This window comes from Rhagoletis pomonella, unplaced genomic scaffold (assembly GCF_013731165.1).
Source record: "Rhagoletis pomonella isolate Grant_MI unplaced genomic scaffold, Rhpom_1.0 Rhpom_scaffold_00001, whole genome shotgun sequence".
Classification (NCBI taxonomy): Eukaryota; Metazoa; Arthropoda; class Insecta; order Diptera; family Tephritidae; genus Rhagoletis; species Rhagoletis pomonella.
Genome location: NW_023458555.1, coordinates 76292132 through 76314040, shown reverse-complemented (window position 1 = coordinate 76314040; position 21909 = coordinate 76292132). Strand labels below are relative to the sequence as shown.

Genomic DNA, 21909 nt, shown 5'->3' with positions numbered 1-21909 from the left:
TCTCGTGTTATTCATGATATTAACACTTCAGTGCATTCAGCCACGGGCTACACGCCATATTTCCTGCACACTGGTCGTGAATATGTGAAAGATGGAAACGAATATAAATTATTATTGGATGTAAATCCATACACAGGATGTGGAACAGCGCAAAGTTCTGGCTGATGAAATTCGAGACAAACAGTTCGAACAATATCAACAAACCGCACAACGGGCATTGACCCGCAAAAGAGAACGCCATTTCGAGATAGGCTCGGAAGTGTACATTCCCAATCCTAAACAGTCCGTGGCCGGAGAGGGCTATGCACAAAAACTAGCCCCACCAAAGATTAGAGCCTATGTTTCGCGGAAACTTGGTTCGAATTCATATGAACTGATCGATGCTAAACACCGAGTGCTTGGCAATTATTCCGCCGATTTAATCACAACACGTTAACTCATTCAGTACATTCGCCTTCTCAAGAATTTCGATGAATATATGGCGGGCCTCCATACTCCATTGATTCTGCCTTATTACCCTACCCGGGTACCCTACCCGGCTGGAATAAATTAATTAAGTTTAGTTTTGTTAGGTCGGTGTTATGCAGAAATTTTGTTTGGCAAACTGCGTGCAATTGTTGTTGCAACAAACTCGGAGAGAGCGAGTTTGGCGACTCTCACGGAAAACTAATTTTGTTTGGTCAAACTGCAGCAAATTCGGCGTTGTCATATACAAAAATTTTAGACAATTGTTGCTATACACAAAATTCTCATTTCGTGTTGGCAATAGCCATAAAAACCATAATGAACGTGCAACCCTGTGCCAAACTCGACATAACCACCTCCGAGCAAACTAAGCAGCCGCCATTTAATTTGGCAAACAAAAATTTGTCTGCATAACACCGACCTTATATCCATAGTTTTGTTATATTATATCCTCAGTACAATGCTAGTAAATCGATCAAAGCAAACAAGAAAAGATTCATAACCAAATCATTTACCAATGCCTTTCATCTACCGTAGCTTATGTAATGAGTACTGAAACTAAATACGAAAGACGGAACATTTGTACATACATACATATGCGGTTAAAGGCGAACTGAACGAGTCAGGATGGGGTTGATGAAGATCATGTAGAACGATTTCGACGTAAGGTCTAACGTCGATCAAACCACAGCCCGTGAATCGCATTAGAACCACCATTCTCATATCCCTACTAAACGCTCCACATTTTTTTTTTGTTAACGTGTGGCTGAAGATGAGAGGGGGATAATGATCTATTAGTTTTTATTGCCCAAATAATAGACATAAGAACGATTATGAGAAATGTAAACATAACAAAACTGTCAAAGCTAAACTTCAAAATGGGGGGGGGGGGGGGGGGAGGGAAGGGATTGCCAGATAAATGTACGTAACCAATAGTTATTCAAGACACGAACCATTATATCAGTATAGACACGAATTGACATGACCACTATGAAAACGCCCACACTGAGGTACGATAAAAGAATCGGTGGTCACATACCACGAAGCTAGAGAAATATATTTCTTTTTGGAATTTGACACGGAGCGAACCACACTCATCAGCCCTCGCAAGAACGGAATTACAACCAAGTAATTAAAGTGGATTCAAAGCTTGTATTAAAAGCTGGCGACATTCGGGGAGTCGATACTCACCCCTCAGTGGAAATTAATAGAGGCAAAAGGTGCCGTCACATTCCTTCCGGCAAATCCCCAGCCATGTTGCGTAGAACAAAGAAGTGAGCATCAAATCTGGACTAGTCATTTGACAGCAGTTGAGTCACCATAAGCCGGTAATACAAAATCATTACACGTAAGTCAGCCACTTTCTTGCCACCATCCATTGGAAACGAGCTATCCTTCAACCGTAAATAAAGATTCCTGTTTGGACCGACAAACCAAGGTCAAGCAAATCAATACACATGTACATATGCACATATGTACATATGTATGTATGTGTAAAAATATATGTACATATATCACATTTATGTAGATTATACTTTCTTATATGGTGTTAAGCAAGAAATATTTAGGAACGTAAAATTTCATTTCGTTTTGTACTATAATACACTCTTTTGCACTCAATGCATAAGAACTTATAACAAATTGTATTTGTTATTAACCGACTTCCAAAAAAGGAGGAGGTTATCAGTTTGTCGGAATATATATATATTTTTTTTATGTATGTTACCGCATAACTTTGGACCACGTCAACCGATTTCGAAAATTCTTTTTGTATCGGAAAGGTAGTTTCTCAGAGGTTCATACTAATCTGGTTAAGATCCGATCATTGGATCATGAAATATATATAGATATATATCTATATATGAGTAGTCCACTTGCAAAGTGCGCTATGTAAATTTTTTTTGATTTTTAGTTTTTGGAGGATTACGTACCAGTATTTATAGTAGTTTCATGTCCACTAACAACACAGTGCAAAATCTTTTTTATACTCTAAAAAAAATAGCATCAAATGTTAACTCTTCTTCCAAAAGTCGCTATCACACTTATTTATAAACTTTCAAAACTATACATCTTCTGATGAACTTAGAAAACTGCTTTAGGTCGTTTAGACTGTTCATGTTATCTTATGTCATGTTATGTTATGTTACAATTTTAAAAGGCTCTTATTTATCCAAATTTTCAGGTAATAATGGAAAAGATTCAATTTAAATGATACTTGTTGTCGTAGTCGTTTTTTTTCAAATTTATGGCTTTCTATTATAAAATCACGTAACGCTGTTTGCAAGTGGACTACTCATATATTTCATATTTTTTTAAGTCGTTTTTTTTTTGCTAAAAATTACTTGTACAAAACCTTTTAAATAATCATTTGTGTACAGAATACCACTTAAGGTGGTGGTTTCCAGCTTATTACGATTTTTTTTTTGTTCAAGTTTATTTGGGAAAAAACTCTCCGCATCTGCGCATGCATCCTCGCTAGATGATGATGTTTCTATAAAGTTAATTATAGAAAATTTGATTTGTTAATTTAAATTTAGAAATAAAAATTACTTACCTTTTTGTTATAACAAATAGCGATCCATACTTTTTATCTTGTGGAAATTCATACAACTGAGTGTGAGCTACACAAAGCCGAGTTTGAGCACGAATTTTGACAGACAAAATCAATCATATTCATAAAAATCAATATTAATATCTACCTGTCGTGCAAGGTAAATTGATGACAAAAACGAAAAGTTTGTTGCCAACCATCACAAAAAAAAATAAATTTTCAAGCGCTGGAAGATATCTTCACTGCGAAGATTTTTTTATGGAGTTTTATTTTGTTATAATTATCTTCACGTGAAGAATTTTCTCATTATTTATGAAAAATATCTTAATTTTGAAGATAAATCTTCACTTCTGGCAATACTGGAGAGGCCGAACAGATTTTTACACGGCTTTTACTTTCGAACCGAATCTTTGGTGCATATAATTTATACAAGCTTCCCTAATGAACAGCTTGGTATGAAAAAAATTGTGGGGTTGCTTAGATTGCCTTTCTGGAGTGCACCTCATATATATGAGCTGCTTTGCAACGTGTTATCTCGAAAGGCGAAAATGTTAGTCGAAGCATAATGATTCAGCAAAAATTAAATTTTACCTGCTTCGCGTTCACCACAAATATAATTACAGGTAGTAACTTACTAACAAAAAAATAATGTAGGCCTTTTTTCACGCAAAGTAGTTAGTATTCCACTGTTTTAAAAAAAATCCCTAATTACACGTTTTTAAAATGTATGAATTTGTATCTATACATATGCTTCCTTCAAGAAAAGCACTTCAGTCTAGTATACTAACAATAAGGGAATATAATTAGAGTCCGACCGATTAACCGGCATCGGCTAGTATCGGCACAAAATTGAGCATCGGCATCGGCGTTTTTTCGCCGATTCTTTGCCGATTATTTGGAATTTCTTTTCATATATTCAGGTGAAGCGACAGACAAGAGCCAACATCAAAAAACATTTGCAGACAGCTCACAAAAATTAATTTTTTTGTTGAAGGTGTTTCACGTTTTTTCCATACAAAGGTATGTTCGACAATTTTCTTTTATATAGAGGACACTGCCAGCAAAAAAAGTTGCTAAAAATTAACTAGATTTTATAGCAGCTTGAAACTTGCACTTTATTATACTCGAATTAAATGGCCTACAAAACTGCACACCAAAATTCTGATTAAAAAGTTTGAAATTTTGGTGAACATATGCTGAATTTTTCTAATTTTTGTACAAACTTTGAGATCTAAATTTATATGGCGTTTGTTGTATACCAGCTAGACTTTTATAAAAAAATAATAATAAACATTAAATAAACAAAAGACAAATGCCAAATGCCAAAACCGGTCAAAATATCGCAATTCTTTTATTTTGTAGGCCACAATAAGAATGTACATTAGGGTGGCCCCAAAATGCATGTGAAAAAGTAAAGTCGGAATTTTTATGCTCTCTCCCTAGGATTGTTCTATACCGAAAAAATATACCCTTATTTTTTTATTTTGAAATCAAAAAATATTTAGAGGTCGCTCAAAGCGCCTAAAGTTTTCCATGTATTTTATATGGGGAAAAACAACATTTCGTAGAAATGGTATACAATAGTTAAAAATCAATATTTTTGTACCAGAAAACTCTGCTTATCTGCAGGAGTAATAATACCCAATTGTTTATTTAACCATATTTTCATTGCAACTATAATTCATAGGTCCGCCAGAAACCCACAAAAACCCCGAAAAAGGCAATGGGGCGACCGATAAATCGTTGGGGCGACAAATATAATCGTTAGTATTAAAAAATGGTTAAATACACAATTTGGTATTATTATTAAAAGTCTCCTGAAGAGAACCAGAGTTTTCCGACCGATAAATAATGACTTTCAAGAATTCTATACCATTTCTACGAAAAAATTTATTTTTCACATATAAAAATACATGGAAAACTTTGAGCGCTTTGAGCGACCTCTATATATTTTTTGATTTAAAAAAAAAATAGGGGTATACTTTTTTTTATATATAACAATTCATGGGGTGAGAGCGTTACACTTCCGACTTTACTGTTTTTGGACCACCCTAATGTTCATACATACCTAGCATATAGGTTCTTATGCATTGAGTGCAAAATGATGTACATGTGTATGTATGTGTAAAAATATATGTACATATATCACATTTATGTAGATTATACTTTCTTATATGGTGTTAAGCGAGAAATATTTAGGAACGTAAAATTTCATTTCGTTTTGTACACATTTTGGGCCACCCTAATGTACATTCTTATTGTGGCCTACAAAATAAAAGAATTGCGATATTTTGACCGGTTTTGGAATTTGGCATTTGTCTTTTGTTTGTTTAATGTTTATTATTTTTTTTTTATAAAAGTCTAGCTGGTATACAACAAACGCCATATAAATTTAGATTTCAAAGTTTGTACAAAAATTAGAAAAATTCAGCATATCTTCACCAAAATTTCAAACTTTTTAATTAGAATTTTGGTGTGCAGTTTTGTAGGCCATTTAATTCGAGTATAATAAAGTGCAAGTTTCAAGCTGCTATAAAATCTAGTTAATTTTTAGCAACTTTTTTTGCTGGCAGTGTCCTCTATATAAAAGAAAATTGTCGAACATACCTTTGTATGGAAAAAACGTGAAACACCTTCAACAAAAAAATTAATTTTTGTGAGCTGTCTGCAAATGTTTTTTGATGTTGGCTCTTGTCTGTCGCTTCACCTGAATATATGAAAAGAAATTCCAAATAATCGGCAAAGAATCGGCGAAAAAACGCCGATGCCGATGCTCAATTTTGTGCCGATACTAGCCGATGCCGGTTAATCGGTCGGACTCTAATTATATTCCCTTATTGTTAGTATACTAGACTGAAGTGCTTTTCTTGAAGGAAGCATATGTATAGATACAAATTCATACATTTTAAAAACGTGTAATTAGGGATTTTTTTTAAAACAGTGGAATACTAACTACTTTGCGTGAAAAAAGGCCTACATTATTTTTTTGTTAGTAAGTTACTACCTGTAATTATATTTGTGGTGAACGCGAAGCAGGTAAAATTTAATTTTTGCTGAATCATTATGCTTCGACTAACATTTTCGCCTTTCGAGATAACACGTTGCAAAGCAGCTCATATATATGAGGTGCACTCCAGAAAGGCAATCTAAGCAACCCCACAATTTTTTTCATACCAAGCTGTTCATTAGGGAAGCTTGTATAAATTATATGCACCAAAGATTCGGTTCGAAAGTAAAAGCCGTGTAAAAATCTGTTCGGCCTCTCCAGTATTGCCAGAAGTGAAGATTTATCTTCAAAATTAAGATATTTTTCATAAATAATGAGAAAATTCTTCACGTGAAGATAATTATAACAAAATAAAACTCCATAAAAAAATCTTCGCAGTGAAGATATCTTCCAGCGCTTGAAAATTTATTTTTTTTTGTGATGGTTGGCAACAAACTTTTCGTTTTTGTCATCAATTTACCTTGCACGACAGGTAGATATTAATATTGATTTTTATGAATATGATTGATTTTGTCTGTCAAAATTCGTGCTCAAACTCGGCTTTGTGTAGCTCACACTCAGTTGTATGAATTTCCACAAGATAAAAAGTATGGATCGCTTTTGTTATAACAAAAAAGTAAGTAATTTTTGTTTCTAAATTTAAATTAACAAATAAAATTTTCTATAATTAACTTTATAGAAACATCATCATCTAGCGAGGATGCATGCGCAGATGCGGAGAGTTTTTTCCCAAATAAACTTGAACAAAAAAAAAAATCGTAATAAGCTGGAAACCACCACCTTAAGTGGTATTCTGTACACAAATGATTATTTAAAAGGTTTTGTACAAGTAATTTTTAGCAAAAAAAAACGACTTAAAAAAATATGAAATATATGAGTAGTCCACTTGCAAACAGCGTTACGTGATTTTATAATAGAAAGCCATAAATTTGAAAAAAAACGACTACGACAACAAGTATCATTTAAATTGAATCTTTTCCATTATTACCTGAAAAATTGGATAAATAAGAGCCTTTTAAAATTGTAACATAACATAACATGACATAAGATAACATGAACAGTCTAAACGACCTAAAGCAGTTTTCTAAGTTCATCAGAAGATGTATAGTTTTGAAAGTTTATAAATAAGTGTGATAGCGACTTTTGGAAGAAGAGTTAACATTTGATGCTATTTTTTTAGAGTATAAAAAAGATTTTGCACTGTGTTGTTAGTGGACAGGAAACTACTATAAATACTGGTACGTAATCCTCCAAAAACTAAAAATCGAAAAAATTTTACATAGCGCACTTTGCAAGTGGACTACTCATATATAGATATATATCTATATATATTTCATGATGCAATGATCGGATCTTAACCAGATTAGTATGAACCTCTGAGACACTACCTTTCCGATACAAAAAGAATTTTCGAAATCGGTTGACGTGGTCCAAAGTTATGCGGTACCATACATACAAAAAATATATATATATTCCGACAAACTGATAACCTCCTCCTTTTTTGGAAGTCGGTTAATAACAAATACAATTTTAATAGAAAAAAATTATTATTTTTTGTTATAAAATCTTCAATGAAGATTTTTCTAGAGAAAATTTTTTTTTTCTAGTTTCATTAACCTTTTTATGGTTTTTTGAAGATTTTATCATGACTGGGAACACTGGCAAATAGACAGACAAAAATCTTAACGCCTTGTTTAGGCCGCTTGGCGGCCACTGTGGTATATTCAAATTACATTTAAGTTAAAGCAAAAACACAAAAAGGCTTAGAATAAGCGTGTTCCCAATTTTTTGCTCCAAATATTTTAATTATATAACTCTAGTTCTTCAATAAAATGTTTAGAAAAGCAATTTACCAAATTTATTTATTTAAGGTTTGCTCAGCTGCCCGGTGCCTCTTTTATTAAAAGGAAACATCTTGCGAACCTTATGTGCTTTGGGCAAGTCTAAAGAAACAGCACTAGTCCTTTGGAACATGATCGAAGCGTCTCAGATCATCCCAACCTTGCCTGTAATTGATTCCCAAAGTGAGTATTTAATAAATTTTTAATTAAGCATTAATTATACTAGATTAACAGAATATGTTATAAATGAAATGTAAAAAAAGCAGAGAACGGCATGCTGCCTTTTTTGTTTTAGTATACTCACACTAAAAGCGGTGGTTGAATGTTAACCCTCGCAAGGCGTACAAACAACGCCACCGCAAATGACCGCTCATTTTAACACGCCTCACTCATATACTTCGGCAAAACGATGTCCCGAATAACCGTCTAAAATATGTTCTACCTTTTTTCTACATCTTTTAGGAAAATTTACCAAAAGTTACACAATTTTGTTTAATGTACTTATGTATGTACATTAGGGCGGACCAATTTTTTTTTTGACATCGTCCCTAGCAGATTCGGATTCTACATAAAATTCTAAGAACAAAAATCCTTTAGACCATAGCTCTAAAATTAATTTCGAGCCTGCGCAATTTTAGAAGAAGATGTCTTTAATTAATACTAAGTTAATATGCAGATTAATATTTACTAAAGTGTTACGATTTAGTTTTTTTTTGATAAAAACTTGTGCTTGGAAATTGTTTGATACAAAAAATTAATTTCTGATATTTATTTTACATTTAAAGAACCGCAAGGTGGCGCTACAAAGCAAATCTATACTAATATGTATATACAGTGACGAGCAAAACTGTAACATGGTTTAACACTTTTTATTTCAGGCACCTCTATATTTCCAAGTTCTAACGACTTTCATCCTTTTGTTGTACATATATTCTGGTTGGTACACCCCTACTCACTCCCTCATAACGATTTGAAGGCAATACAACAACAATAAAAAAACCAGCAGAGAAAAACGTAAATTAAGGCAAATGTTACAGTTTTGCACTCACTCACAGTTTTGCATTTTACAGTTATCTTTTACTTAGTTGGAAGCCAGATGACTTTTTTCTGTATTGTAATTTATTGAAGAAGTGATCACCAGTAAATAATATAGTTAATCAGGAACCATAAATGTAAATAATAGATTTACTGCGGAAAGGCGAGATGGCAGGAAAAGTGGAAAAAACTCTGGAGTTTGCCACTTGAATATGTTAAGACTGAGAAAAAATATAGCCTAAAGTGTTCCTAAGCACAAAGGAAGTCTGTCAAAAAATATTACGGTACGATATCTTGTGAACTTAGCAGCAAGTAGCGATGCAGCCACTATTACAGAAGCGCTTAAGGTATTAAACTTTAATGCAAATCAGTAGACAGCGAAGCGAAGAAGCAAGGAATGAAACCGAAACCCAAACCGAAACCGTAACCGTTTAAAACCGTTTCGTTTTTCAAAACCGAAACCGAAACCGTAACCGTTATCTTGACCTGAAAAGGAACGATACCGAAACCATTTCAATCACAGGTTTCAATCGGTTTCCAGAAATTTACAGAAATAATAAATAAAAATTTCTTTGAAATAAATGATTTATTTAACCAAAATCAGCAACATTTTGCTAAAATTCTTGTTAAGTAGTAAATAAGTATGGCAAGGTAACTTTTCGCAAAAATCTGCTGATGGCTTTGTTGTTATGAATCGATAATCGATTAATTATATTTAAGTAGTTTCTTTCCCGTACGCAATGCGAGATCCCGCGTGTGTCCAAAATAGCCCAGAAATCATTGCTGTACTCAACAAAATGGGTAATAGAGAGCGAAAATTCGATCGTAAGTGTATTCTTCTTCCTGCCCGAAACAGCCCGGAATTTTTCTCCGAGTAAAAATGGATAAAGTGTCAAAGTGCATATCAGCTGTTTTGTGTTTACATGTTGCTTGCATTTACTTGGTGATTTTAAGGAAAAGTGAATGGCCTGTTGATGTATTTTCAATCTATGTACTTAAAATCAAATTTGTGAAACCAAAATTCAATATCCCAGTGTGTGCATTTAATACCATGTTCGGACCGACAACCAAAACATTTTTCCTTCATTTTCTTTTCATTTACAACCTTTAACTTTCATTCTTATTTTGCTTTGGCCAGGCAATTAACAATAAATCCGAAATGGCGTATTAAAGATGATAAAATATGACTTCCACTTCGATAAATAATCGAAAAAAACTAGTGAAGACACCGATTGGAATGAGTGGAAAGTGAGTTTTCAAGTAGTTTTCAGCGAAAACTGGTTTTCGTTTAACAGATTTTATATGGACGAAAACACAAGTTTCAGGTCGAAAACCAGTTTTAGCAACGAAAACATGTTTCCGATGTCGGTCAGAACACGGTATAAGTGACAAAAACAAGAACAACGTGAATCAGCTGTTTCTCGACTTGTGGGCACGAAATGTGGGTTTTTGCGTTTCCGTACTTCTGAACTTTGTTCCATTTTTGAAAGAAAATGTTTCTCTTATTCTCTAATTACCAAATCCGGTCCGGATTGTTAGGGAAAGAACCTAGTGTTGATATCATCAGTGAACTGTAATTTTCGATTTTCTTTCCTCAACGTTTAAGACATTGTGATTTAAATAATATCAACAAAATTTCTGTGAAAACCCGAAACCGGAACGAAACCGAAACCAAAACCGAAATAAATTTTGAAGAACGAAACCAAAACCGAAACCGAAACACCTGGCAAAACCGAAACCCAAACCGGAACGTTATTTTGAATCGGTTTCATTCCTTGCGAAGAAGTGCCAAATTGAGCGCAAAGGCATCATAAAAGAAGAAAAAAGCAAATTTGATCAAAATACATGTGCGAGTGTGGCAGCATTTTGCTACATCGCACGAAAACCGGACCTTTCCCTATTGGGATATGTTAGGCCTTTCAGAATGCAATAAAAAATAAATTTTTAAGTTTCAGTTGAAGGTTATTTGGTCTGGCAATACTAAATTAATCGCTTTCAATCAGATGGCCGGGCATGGTATTGGATCAAAAACCCAAATTAAGCCCATTCGCATCATGTAAAGCAAACTGTGAATCACAGTGGTCGGTCAATAATAGTTTGAGGTTGTATTTAAAAAATTTTGTTGGTCCGTTAAAACGAAATATGTGTAAGGAACACTATGTGTTCATATTTCAACAAACTTTGCAAGATGTACTCGAAAAAATGAGTTTCCGCTGAAAAATCACCCAAAACACATTGCACATGTTGGCAAAGACTGGATACAAAAGCAAAAATTTGCTAATTTGAAATGACGTCCACAATCTGCGGACATGAATCTTAACGAGAATTTGCGAAATCAACTAAAAGCACAGCTTACTAAGTATCCAAGTCCGTCCAATGGAGTATATGGGCTGTGAAAGCAAACTAAGGATATATGGGTGGATATACCTCCAGAATTTTTACAGAGATACAAATAAGGTATGCCAAATCGCACCCAGGAACTAAAAAAGCAAAAGGTTACTGAAAATTGTGTAAATAATTCTTTTTTTTTCGTGAAAATTGTCAAAAAGTTATTAGAAGTATATAAGTGCAATACTGTAACATGTGCCTTAATTTACATTTTTGTCTGCTGCTTTTATCATTGTTGTTGGATTTACTTCATATCTTTATGAGAGAGGAAGTACAGGTGTACCAATAAGAATATACAACAAAGGTATGAATATCGTTAGAACTTGGAAAGATAGCGGCGACTGAAATAAAAAGTGTTACACCATGTTACAGTTTTGCTCGTCGTTGTATGTACATATTTTGAAGCCGTTTTTTCTGTTCGCAAATCTCGAGAAAGGCTCCACCGATTTTTTTGAAATTTTGGACACCTACTGCAGACTTTCCAAGAATGGTTATAGGCTGAAAAATATTTAGATATATAAAGGCGGCATACAAACCCAGTTTTTCAAACTGCATATCTCTGGAAGTATTCATGGTAGAGTACTGCAACTTGGTATGGGGTTATATGGAGAAAAATTGGAGCTATTGGAAAATAGGGTGTGGCACCTCCCATACAAACAGAATTTTTCATACTACATATGTCTTCATGTTCATGAAGCTGGTACGGACATATATGAAATAAATCGCATACTCATGGAGAAAAATGGGGGTTACCTGTCATGTAAAATTTTCCACTGAATCTGAATACATAGTCAAAATATAATAAACTGCAACAGTTTTTGAGATATAGCTAAATTTCAGTTTTTAGAGATGTGAAAAAGTGCACTCACTTAATTGTGAAGCACATCAAAATTACTATCTTCTGCATACACGATATTTTTCAAACGGATTAGTAGGTTAGGAGCTAAAAAAGTTACTTTCGGTAAAAATATCAACATGCAAGAACTTGTTAACTTTTGGATTCTTGCACGTCAAAGCATGATTCTTTATTAATACAATAAGGCCGTGCTCATCTAAATTGAATAATAAACATAGAAGTTATGAGCACGTAAGTAGTGATACATACAAAAAGTTTCTATACAAATTTATGGTTTGCATATTATGGAGTACACACCTTTTATAACAATTTTGATCGCTATATCTCAGAAATGGTAAGCCTTAGGAAGAAAAATGTTATAACAGTTTTAGTAGATAATTGTATGATCTACACCTATTTTTATGATAAACCTTACCGTATTGCTGGAAAATGTAAAAAAAAATCAATTTATTTGACCTTTGACCTTGAATAACTTTCTTTTGCAGACGTGGGATCGATGGTGACCTTTGAAATTTCATTCATAATAGTGTTCGCAACATTCGTACCAATTTTCAGCTTTATGCGAATTATTGTAAGCTTACCCCTATTTTTGACGCGCCGTCTTGTGGTTCTTTAAATACCAAATAGATATCAAAACTTAATTCTTCGTATCAAAAATCCCCAAATACAAATTTGTATTAAAAAAATAACGTTCGTAATTTGTTTACTAAATATTAATCTGCATATTAACTTAACATCAATTAAAGATATCTTCTTTTAAAATGGCGCAGGCTCGAAATTAACTTTAGAGATATGGTCTGGACGAATATTTTTCTTAGAATTTTACGTAGAATCCGAATCTGCTAGTTACGATGTCGAAAAAAATCGATCCATACAAATTGGCTGGCCTGCTTTAGACATTGGTGTAGTAGAAAAATGTCGGCTATCTCCAGTTTTATTAAAAATTGGAGAGGACCTACAATATAACTCTGCACTAGTTAGGTAATGGTAGCCAACATCATGGAATTGGTGCATTGATGGAACTATGACGCCCCTAAGGCTACTGTGTACCAATTTGTAAACCGGTGCGAAAATCATTCAATTAATGCAATGTGGTTTTTGTGTTTTTGTTCCTGCATTATTGTGGAAAGATCCAAATAAATAATCCTTAAATGTAGAAAAATATGAGGGGAATTCGCTCTTCTGTGTATTGGTTGTATGTTGTGTAATTGTAAGTGCATGAGCATGCGATTTGTTGTTGCTAGCGGTACATCAAATACACATGCAACAACAACCACACGCTCGAACAGTTACACTTACGCAGGATACAGCAAATACACAGAAGCGCGAATTCAACTTTAGTTGTTTATATAAACATACATATGGTAGTCAAGACGGACTTACTTTTGTCCTTAATAATTTTTAAGATAGCCAATTTATGGCTTTGCTTTGAACGCGCGACATAAAGAAAAAAAGAGAATTTGGAAATGTTTATCAAATCGCACATGGGCATGCTGAGCTTTCGTTTTCCATTGAGAAACGGTAATCGTTTTAGCTAAGCCCACTAATGGAATAGTTCTCCATTTGAAAAGCAAAAGAAATTGGCTGTGCAATGGATATCAAATCGACTTATCCAAAAAAAATCTCAGTTACAAATTTTTTGATAAGTGGATAAGTTTTTTTTGATAAGTTAAAAGTGCAACACTAATTAACTTAACTTTTCAATAAAAACGTTTATCCAAAAGTTGTAAAGTGATAAGTGATAACTCGTTGTTGCAATTAGGCACTGGTAAATCGTAAGTGTAAAGCAGGGCCCTATTGCACCAACGAATTATCATTAGCATTTTAGCAAATTATCGAACTTGCGCAAAGTTTAGTGTTTCACCAACGTGATAAGGAAAAGTCACTCAAATGAGTATTGATAAGTAAAATATCACTCATAGATAAGCGTTGCACCAAAATTTAAAATGTTTAGCGAAAAGATTTTAGCGGATAAGTGATAAGTTATGCAAATTATCAAAATTTATTAGCATTTCGTTGCACCAAAATTTTTTATTTATCACTTGTCATTTTTCATTTTGCTAACTTTAGCATTATTTTGCTAAAAATATTTTTACCTATCATACCAGTGATAAGTTAAATTTATTCAGTCTGAATGAATTAATCAGTGCTTTAACACGTGATTCGATAAAATATTGACACAAAAAATGCTTCGATTCGAAATATTAAATTTATTATAGGAGGACAGTCTGCAAATAATAAAAGGCGTGTCATAAAGAACAAATCAACTACATTTTACATATTGGTGTAGTAGAAAATTTTCAGCTATAAATTTTCTCGTAGCCAAATTAAAAAATTTGTATTAAAAATTGGAGCGAACTATAATAATGGCATGGTCAAATGCATGGGGTCCACAAATTAGCGCTATGTAGAGTAATCCATCGAGTGACAAATGCCGTGATAAACAAATTGATGGATGAAACTATTTGTTGGCCAGAATTTACGCAAAATATTGCCACACAATTTTTCAACATTGCACATACAACAAAATTTTGGAGAAAACTTAAAAAATTAGTCACTTTCGATAGAGAACATTCCAAATAACATTTCCCAGTCCCCCTCACTTTTCTAACTTGCACAGCGAACGCTCACCGTTGACCGGAAACAGAATATTCTTACGCTGCTTATAAATAAATTTTCGCTCTTTAGAAAGATCGTGACGGTTTTAAGTAAATATGTTGATTACTGCATTATATTCTTAAAAAGTAGTGATGGATCCGCATACAGACGGTAATAATGCATTTAAAAGTAAATTTTTTTAATCATTTCATTTATTAAGCAAAAGTTCAACTTAAATGTAACGAAAACAGCGGTTTTCAACGAGCATTTTTTTGTTAATTTTTGTGAATATTACGGAATTTGTTGTATCCCCGGGAGAGATCGCGTTATTATTCTTTGTTCAATTGAAAGCTTAGAAATTTGGCTAATATAGTGTGAAAAGCCTGCCCGCAGAAAATGGCAGATAAGTGGTATTTCTTAACTTGGAAAATGTATGTATTAAGGAAAAATCTAAAAACGCAACTACTTAGTATATGGTAACACTATAATAATAATAGTTTGGCGCTTACACATATGTTAGTGTTTGGCCGAGCTTCTCCTCCGATTTGTGGTGTGCGCCTTAATGTTGCCACACTTTTACGCCGACTCCGAACGGCGATTGTATTTTTATGAGAAGCTGTTTTTCATGGCAGAAATACACTCGGAGGTTTGCCATTGCCTGCCGAGGGACGACCGCTGTTAAGAAAAAACCTTTTTTCTATATTTTTGCGATGTTGCTTTGACCAGGGTTTGAACCCTGGCATTGTGGAGTGAAAGCGTGCACTGCTTACCACTACACCACAGCGGCCGACACTACTTTAGATCTATTTTAACACTAAAATTAAACTTTTTAGATGAATTTGAGGCCGCTGAACTGGAATATGAATCCATTTAATTTAACAAATAAGTAGTTTTCGATATATTAGCAAAAGTAATGTTTTCTAGGACCTTTCGGTCCTATTGCTAGAAATCTGCGGGAATGTAAGGCGAAGCCAACTATATTATATATTTCGGAATAAACATTTGTTTTCCTTTACAGCGTGGCGACGAATAACTGTTACCCCGGTTTTTTGAGAAATGAAAGGGTCATTTATAGATTTGGCGAAAAAAATATTTTATTGTTAATTTTCCACAGATTTTACTTTAGTTGTATTAACTAGTTATTAAATTTTAATCCCTATTTACATTTGCCAGCAGTTTAAACTTTGAGAGAAAAGTTCATTTGGCACGCTTGCGGAAACATGTGCAGCATTGCCGGCTATCAGTTGCTTTTCGAAGATAGCTGAATGAAGGACAACAAAGTGGAAAGGAATAAAAAAAACACTCATGAAGTGCTTATTTATAGTAAAATTGTTTGATTTTACATATTTTGAAGGAAACGGTGGATTCTATTGCATTTCCAATTATAGAGCGGAGTAAGAGCGCGCTATGGGAATGATTTCATAAAGATATGCGGCGCTGTCGGGCATAGTAACCATGGGCGCGTCTATGTCAGCTTCTGGTTGAATTGTTGAACCACAAGCCAGAACTACTCCTATGCCTGAAGAACTGGTTCTCAATCCAGTTAATGCAATAACAGCTTCTTCCAAGCCAATCACTTTGTTAGGTCCACTTGCACTTGCTTCTGCCTTCGGCCGCGCTTATGGATTATAACCCTTACTAAGTAGAATTCTCCTTTTTGTGTTGCCGGAGAAGAAGGGGCTTCCGCATGTCAAAGGTATACAACACTACTTGTGCACATCACTTCGGCTACGCCATCCACAGTATTTTTGCGCAGAACCCACGTCGAAATTTGGAAAAAAAAGCATAGTGCAAACCGAATTTATTAATAAGATAGTGCTCGGAAATTTGAAACATTTATTTTAAATAAAAGTGTAATCCTTTGATTACACGTGATGTTAAAGTTTTTGGATTCGGATTATGCGTTTGGTCACAACAACCGAAAATCATTGTACAAATAACTAAACCGGACCCAAGTTTCTCGATAAGGGGCAACAAAGATTTTGTTTAACTCGTTTATATAAAGCAGTGGATAAAAATATACGCAAATGCGAAGGGCAAATTTATCTGTTTAAATGAACAGCACTAATCTTTCCTGCAAACACACATCGATTTACATGTTTTATATCGCCTCCGACACAGAATTGTTTTCTTACAAAATTACGCAAAAAAGGTTACTCGTTCGTTTTTAGGCATGGCATTGTTACGAATTTCGAAAGTTCGAAAATACGATTCGGATTGCAGCATACTATTTCTACGATTAGTAGTAAAATCCGAATACGAAAGAGTTGCAGAATAGGGGTGAGTGTATCCAAATTGTTAAAAATTAGTATGTAAAGTAAAATTGTGGAACAAAATAGGATTATTATTAAAGCTTTAGAAAATGGGTGTGGCCCCGCCTACTTATAATGAAATGTTGTATATCAGTATCCGCTTCACTAATCCGTACCAAACTCGGTATGAGCTTTTTTTAGGTTATATCTAACATAACTTCTAAAACTGTTGAAATCGGGCGATAACCACGCCCACTTCCCATATAACGGTAATTTAGAGAAACGCGAAAATGCGATAAATAAATAACTACTGGATCTAGTTCACTCTAAATCGATTCTTGGAATAACCTCTTGGCATCAATTAAAATTATAATAATTTTTTGGATAATGAGCGTGGAGGCGCGTACTTTTGACCACAAATGTTTATCTCGGTAGCCGATTTATCAATTTGTACCAAACTCGGTGCACTTGGTACGGAAAAGCAATGCGTTGAAAATACGAAAACTCCGATATTTCAGTAATTGAGGACGCTAATTTACTCCAAGTTAATACTTACAAAATTCTATTATCAATAAATAAGACTGTTATTATTACAAAAATGTAGTTTTATTACATTGGGTGCGTTCGAGCTACGTAATAATTACCGCAATATTGCAGACTTGTTGCTTTCCTGATGACATGTTGATGATGCTCAACTTAAACGTTTCTAAAATGTTGCAGAAATTGCGCAGTAAAAATTTTTATGTTGCTTTTGATACTGATATCAAAATTTTGTTCGCCCAAATTTTCGCGTAGAACGTGATACTCTTTCATAAAAGAGTAACACTACCGCATTAATTGCACCTCGAATACACCCATTTCTTACCTATACTGTGATACATATTTGAATTACTTAATTCCTTTAATTAAAGTTGGATTTGATTTTTTACACCCTGGAAGGTTCCTTAGAGATAAAGCCTTTTCAAACCCATTTCCATTGATACCCATATTGCAGCAATTCATTTAACTAATTGAACACAAATTTTTAACAGGTGGCAACTCTGTTAATGTTTTAACCTATATTTACTTGATTTTAAACATTTACAATTCTATATGTCATAACACATCTTTTCTAAACATTTCGAGTTGAAATATTCATAAAAATAATTTTGGCCGCATAAATCGGCTAAATACCCCTATGTGCATTGGTGCATTTCCTTAAATCGCAGAGTGCGTTGATGGAACTATGATAAACAAAGACGCCCTGAGTACCAATTTGTTAATCGGTTCGGAAATCATTCAATTAATGCAATGTGGTTTTTGTGTTTTTGTTACTCAATTATTTTGGAAAGATCCAAATAAATAATCCTAAAATGTAGAAAAATATAGTTATTTATATAAACATACATATGTGTTCGACCAAAATAGCTTAGTCGTAATCAATAGTAAGTTTAAGTACGAACACTTGCAGAATCTAATTCGTACTGTACTTTAGTACAAATATCCCCTTAGTTAAGTTTATTTAGTTAATAAGCAACATTGTCATAGAATTAAGGAAGTACGAAAAGAAGGAATTGAAGTCCTCAACAAATATAGAACATTCGATTGGAAACCACAGCCAGCCTCGCTTCTTCTTTTGCGCTCCTCGTAGCCTTTTAGCTTTTTCGCTTAAAGTCTTCGTCGGTATTTTGCATCAGCAGCAAAAACCCTTGCTGCCCAACCATTTTGGCGCCCAACGTGGGGCTTATAAAGTCAATTCGTTTTTTCATTTTTCATTGCGATTGGCTGTGGTTATTTATCTAAATTGGATAAATTTTGATGGCTGTGGGACATATACATTTTAACGTTGAATTGGAAGGCTCATCTGGCAGCAGGAAGATCCGGGATTCGCATTGGGAGAACGGACGGACAGCGGAGTTATAGCACACACAGACACACTAAAGGATTGGTAAACGGGGAGTTTCGGTAACAAAGACCGTAAGAGTAACGTACAAACTAATTTGAGTTGTTGTGCTGTGAAATATAAAGTCAACAATAAAAGTAAAGGAAAATCAAAAAGTTTGAAAGCGCAAAAAATAAAAATAAAAATTATAAAAAGCGTATTTAAGTGTCATTCAGAGAACCGTAAATATTCCGGTAATCGGCTAGAAACCATTGTTAAAAATCCGCTTGGTGAAAATATACATACATACATATATACATATATGTATATATATATATATATATATATCAGAGTGGTTCATAAAAACACTCTTTTTGGAAATTCATAAATGCTACATCAGAATATTGTAATTTGTGATAAAAAAAGTGACACGTATTTTTTTATTTTGAAAAAAAGTTTTCTTAGAGGTCGGGCTGGTCGGTTTTTATAAAAACGCTGATGTTCTCAATTTTTTTTTATTTTCTTGACATGTTAAAATGCAGCTACAAATGTAGTTCTTACATATAATTACTCTGGCTTTTCAAAATTAAAAATGGCGGCTAACAGTTTCAAACAAATCCAATAATTTTTTTAAAGTTGGTCTCCATTTTGGATACCCCATTTTGAATTTTGAAAATCTGACACAAGATTCGTAATCAGCAACCCCAGAAACCCCCTGGTAACAAGTTCCAACCCATGACAATGCGTAAATCGCTCAGTATCAACGTTTTAATTTTACTAGTCTCTTTTCGAGAGCATATTTTCGGGCACTAGGCCCATTCTAACTGCCCAAGACAGGTATGTAATTAAGGGAAAGTTCCCCAATAATACCAGAGTAATTATATGTAAAAACCAAATTTTTAACTGCATTTTAACATGTCAAGAAAATAAAAAAATTGAGAACGTCAGCGTTTTTATTAAAAACCGACCAGCGCTACCTCTTAGAAAACTTTTTTAAAATAAAAAAAAAAACACGTTTCTCTTTTTTTTATCACAAATAACAAGGTAGCGTTTAGGAATTTGAAAAAAAAAAATTTTTTTAACCACTCTAATATATCTACTATATATTTGTGAAAGTATGTATGTATGTACGTATGTATGTGCCAAGTTGCAGTCTAAACGGACGGACAGAAACAAAATTTTGACAGAGTATTGCCATGACACCTAGGCGTATAATAGGGTGAAAAAAATTGTGATCCGACAAGGGGGCGTGGCACCTCCCATAGGCGTGAAAAATTTAATCAGCCATAACTTCCAGACCATAAGTCACATGAACTTCAAATTTGGTATGCAGACATACAAATGGTAGGTGCTTATAGGAAGGTATATATACACGAGTTTGCAAAAGGGGGCGTGGTACATCCCATAGGCGTGGAATTTTTTATCAGCTATAACTTCGGAACCATAAGTCCCACGAACTTGAAATTTGGTATGCAGACATATCAATGGTAGGTGCTTATACGAATGTATATCTAAACGTGTTTGTAAAAGGGGGCGTGGCACATCCCATAGGCGCGGAATTTTTTATCAGCCATAACTTCGGAACCAAAAGTTTCACGAACTTGAAATTTGGTATGCAGATATATCAATGGTAGGTGCTTATAGGAGGGAATGTATAAACGAGTTTGTAAAAGGGGGTGTGGCACATCCCATAAGCGTGGAATTTTGTATCAACTATAACTTCGGAACCATAAGTCACACGAACTTGAAATTTGGTATGCAGACATATCAATGGTAGGTGCTTATACGAATGTATATATAAACGTGTTTTTAAAAGGGGACGTGGCACCTCCCATAGGCTCGGAATTTTTTGGTAGCGTTTAGGAATTTAAAAAAAAAAAATTTTTGAACCACTCTAATATATCTACTATATGTTTGTGAAAGTATGTATGTACATATGCACGTATGTATGTGCCAAGTTGCAGTCTAAACGGACGGACAGAAACAAAATTTTGACAGAGTATTGCCATGACACCTAGGCCTATAATAGGGTGAAAAAAATTGTGATCCGATAAGGGGGCGTGGCACCTCCCATAGGCGTGAAAAATTTAATCAGCCATAACTTCCAGACCATAAGTCACATGAACTTGAAATTTGGTATGCAGACATACAAATGGTAGGTGCTTATAGGAAGGTATATATATACGAGTTTGCAAAAGGGGGCGTGGTACATCCCACAGGCGTGGAATTTTTTATCAGCTATAACTTCGGAACCATAAGTCCCACGAACTTGAAATTTGGTATGCAGACATATCAATGGTAGGTGCTTATACGAATGTATATCTAAACGTGTTTGTAAAAGGGGGCGTGGCACATCCCATAGGCGCGGAATTTTTTATCAGCCATAACTTCGGAACCATAAGTCTCACGAACTTGAAATTTGGTATGCAGATATATCAATGGTAGGTGCTTATAGGAGGGAATGTATAAACGAGTTTGTAAAAGGGGGTGTGGCACATCCCATAAGCGTGGAATTTTGTATCGACTATAACTTCGGAACCATAAGTCACACGAACTTGAAATTTGGTATGCAGACATATCAATGGTAGTTGCTTATACGAATGTATATATAAACGTGTTTTTAAAAGGGGGCGTGGCACATCCCATAGGCTTGGAATTTTTTATCAGCTATAACTTCGGAACCATAAGTCTCACGAACTTGAAATTTGGTATGCAGACACATCAATGGTAGGTGCTTATACCAGGGTATATATAAACGTGTTTGTAAAAGGGGGCGTGCCACATCCCATAGGCGCGGAATTTTTTATCAGCTATAACTTCGGAACCATAAGTCTCACGAACTTGAAATTTGGTATGCAGACATATCAATAGTAGGTGCTTTTAGGAGGGAATGTATAAACGAGTTTGTAAAAGGGGGCATGGCACACCCCATAGGCGTGGAATTTTTTATCAGCTATAACTTCGGAACCACAAGTCCCACGAACTTGAAATTTCGTATGAAGACATATCAATGGTAGGTGCTTATAGGAGGGTATATGTAAATGAGTTTGTAGAA

At 34.3% G+C, this 21909-nt stretch overlaps 1 protein-coding gene across 1 annotated transcript in view; it reads left to right on the top strand.

Moving 5' to 3' along the window:
- Positions 1–21909, top strand: part of LOC118733338 (nuclear pore complex protein Nup205-like) — a gene marked incomplete at its 5' end in the record, with an annotated part of 211718 nt that overhangs the window by 118630 nt on the left and 71179 nt on the right. The window contains 1 exon segment of the mRNA XM_036462696.1: positions 7895–8047. Within this exon segment, the coding sequence (XP_036318589.1) occupies positions 7895–8047 (153 nt within the window).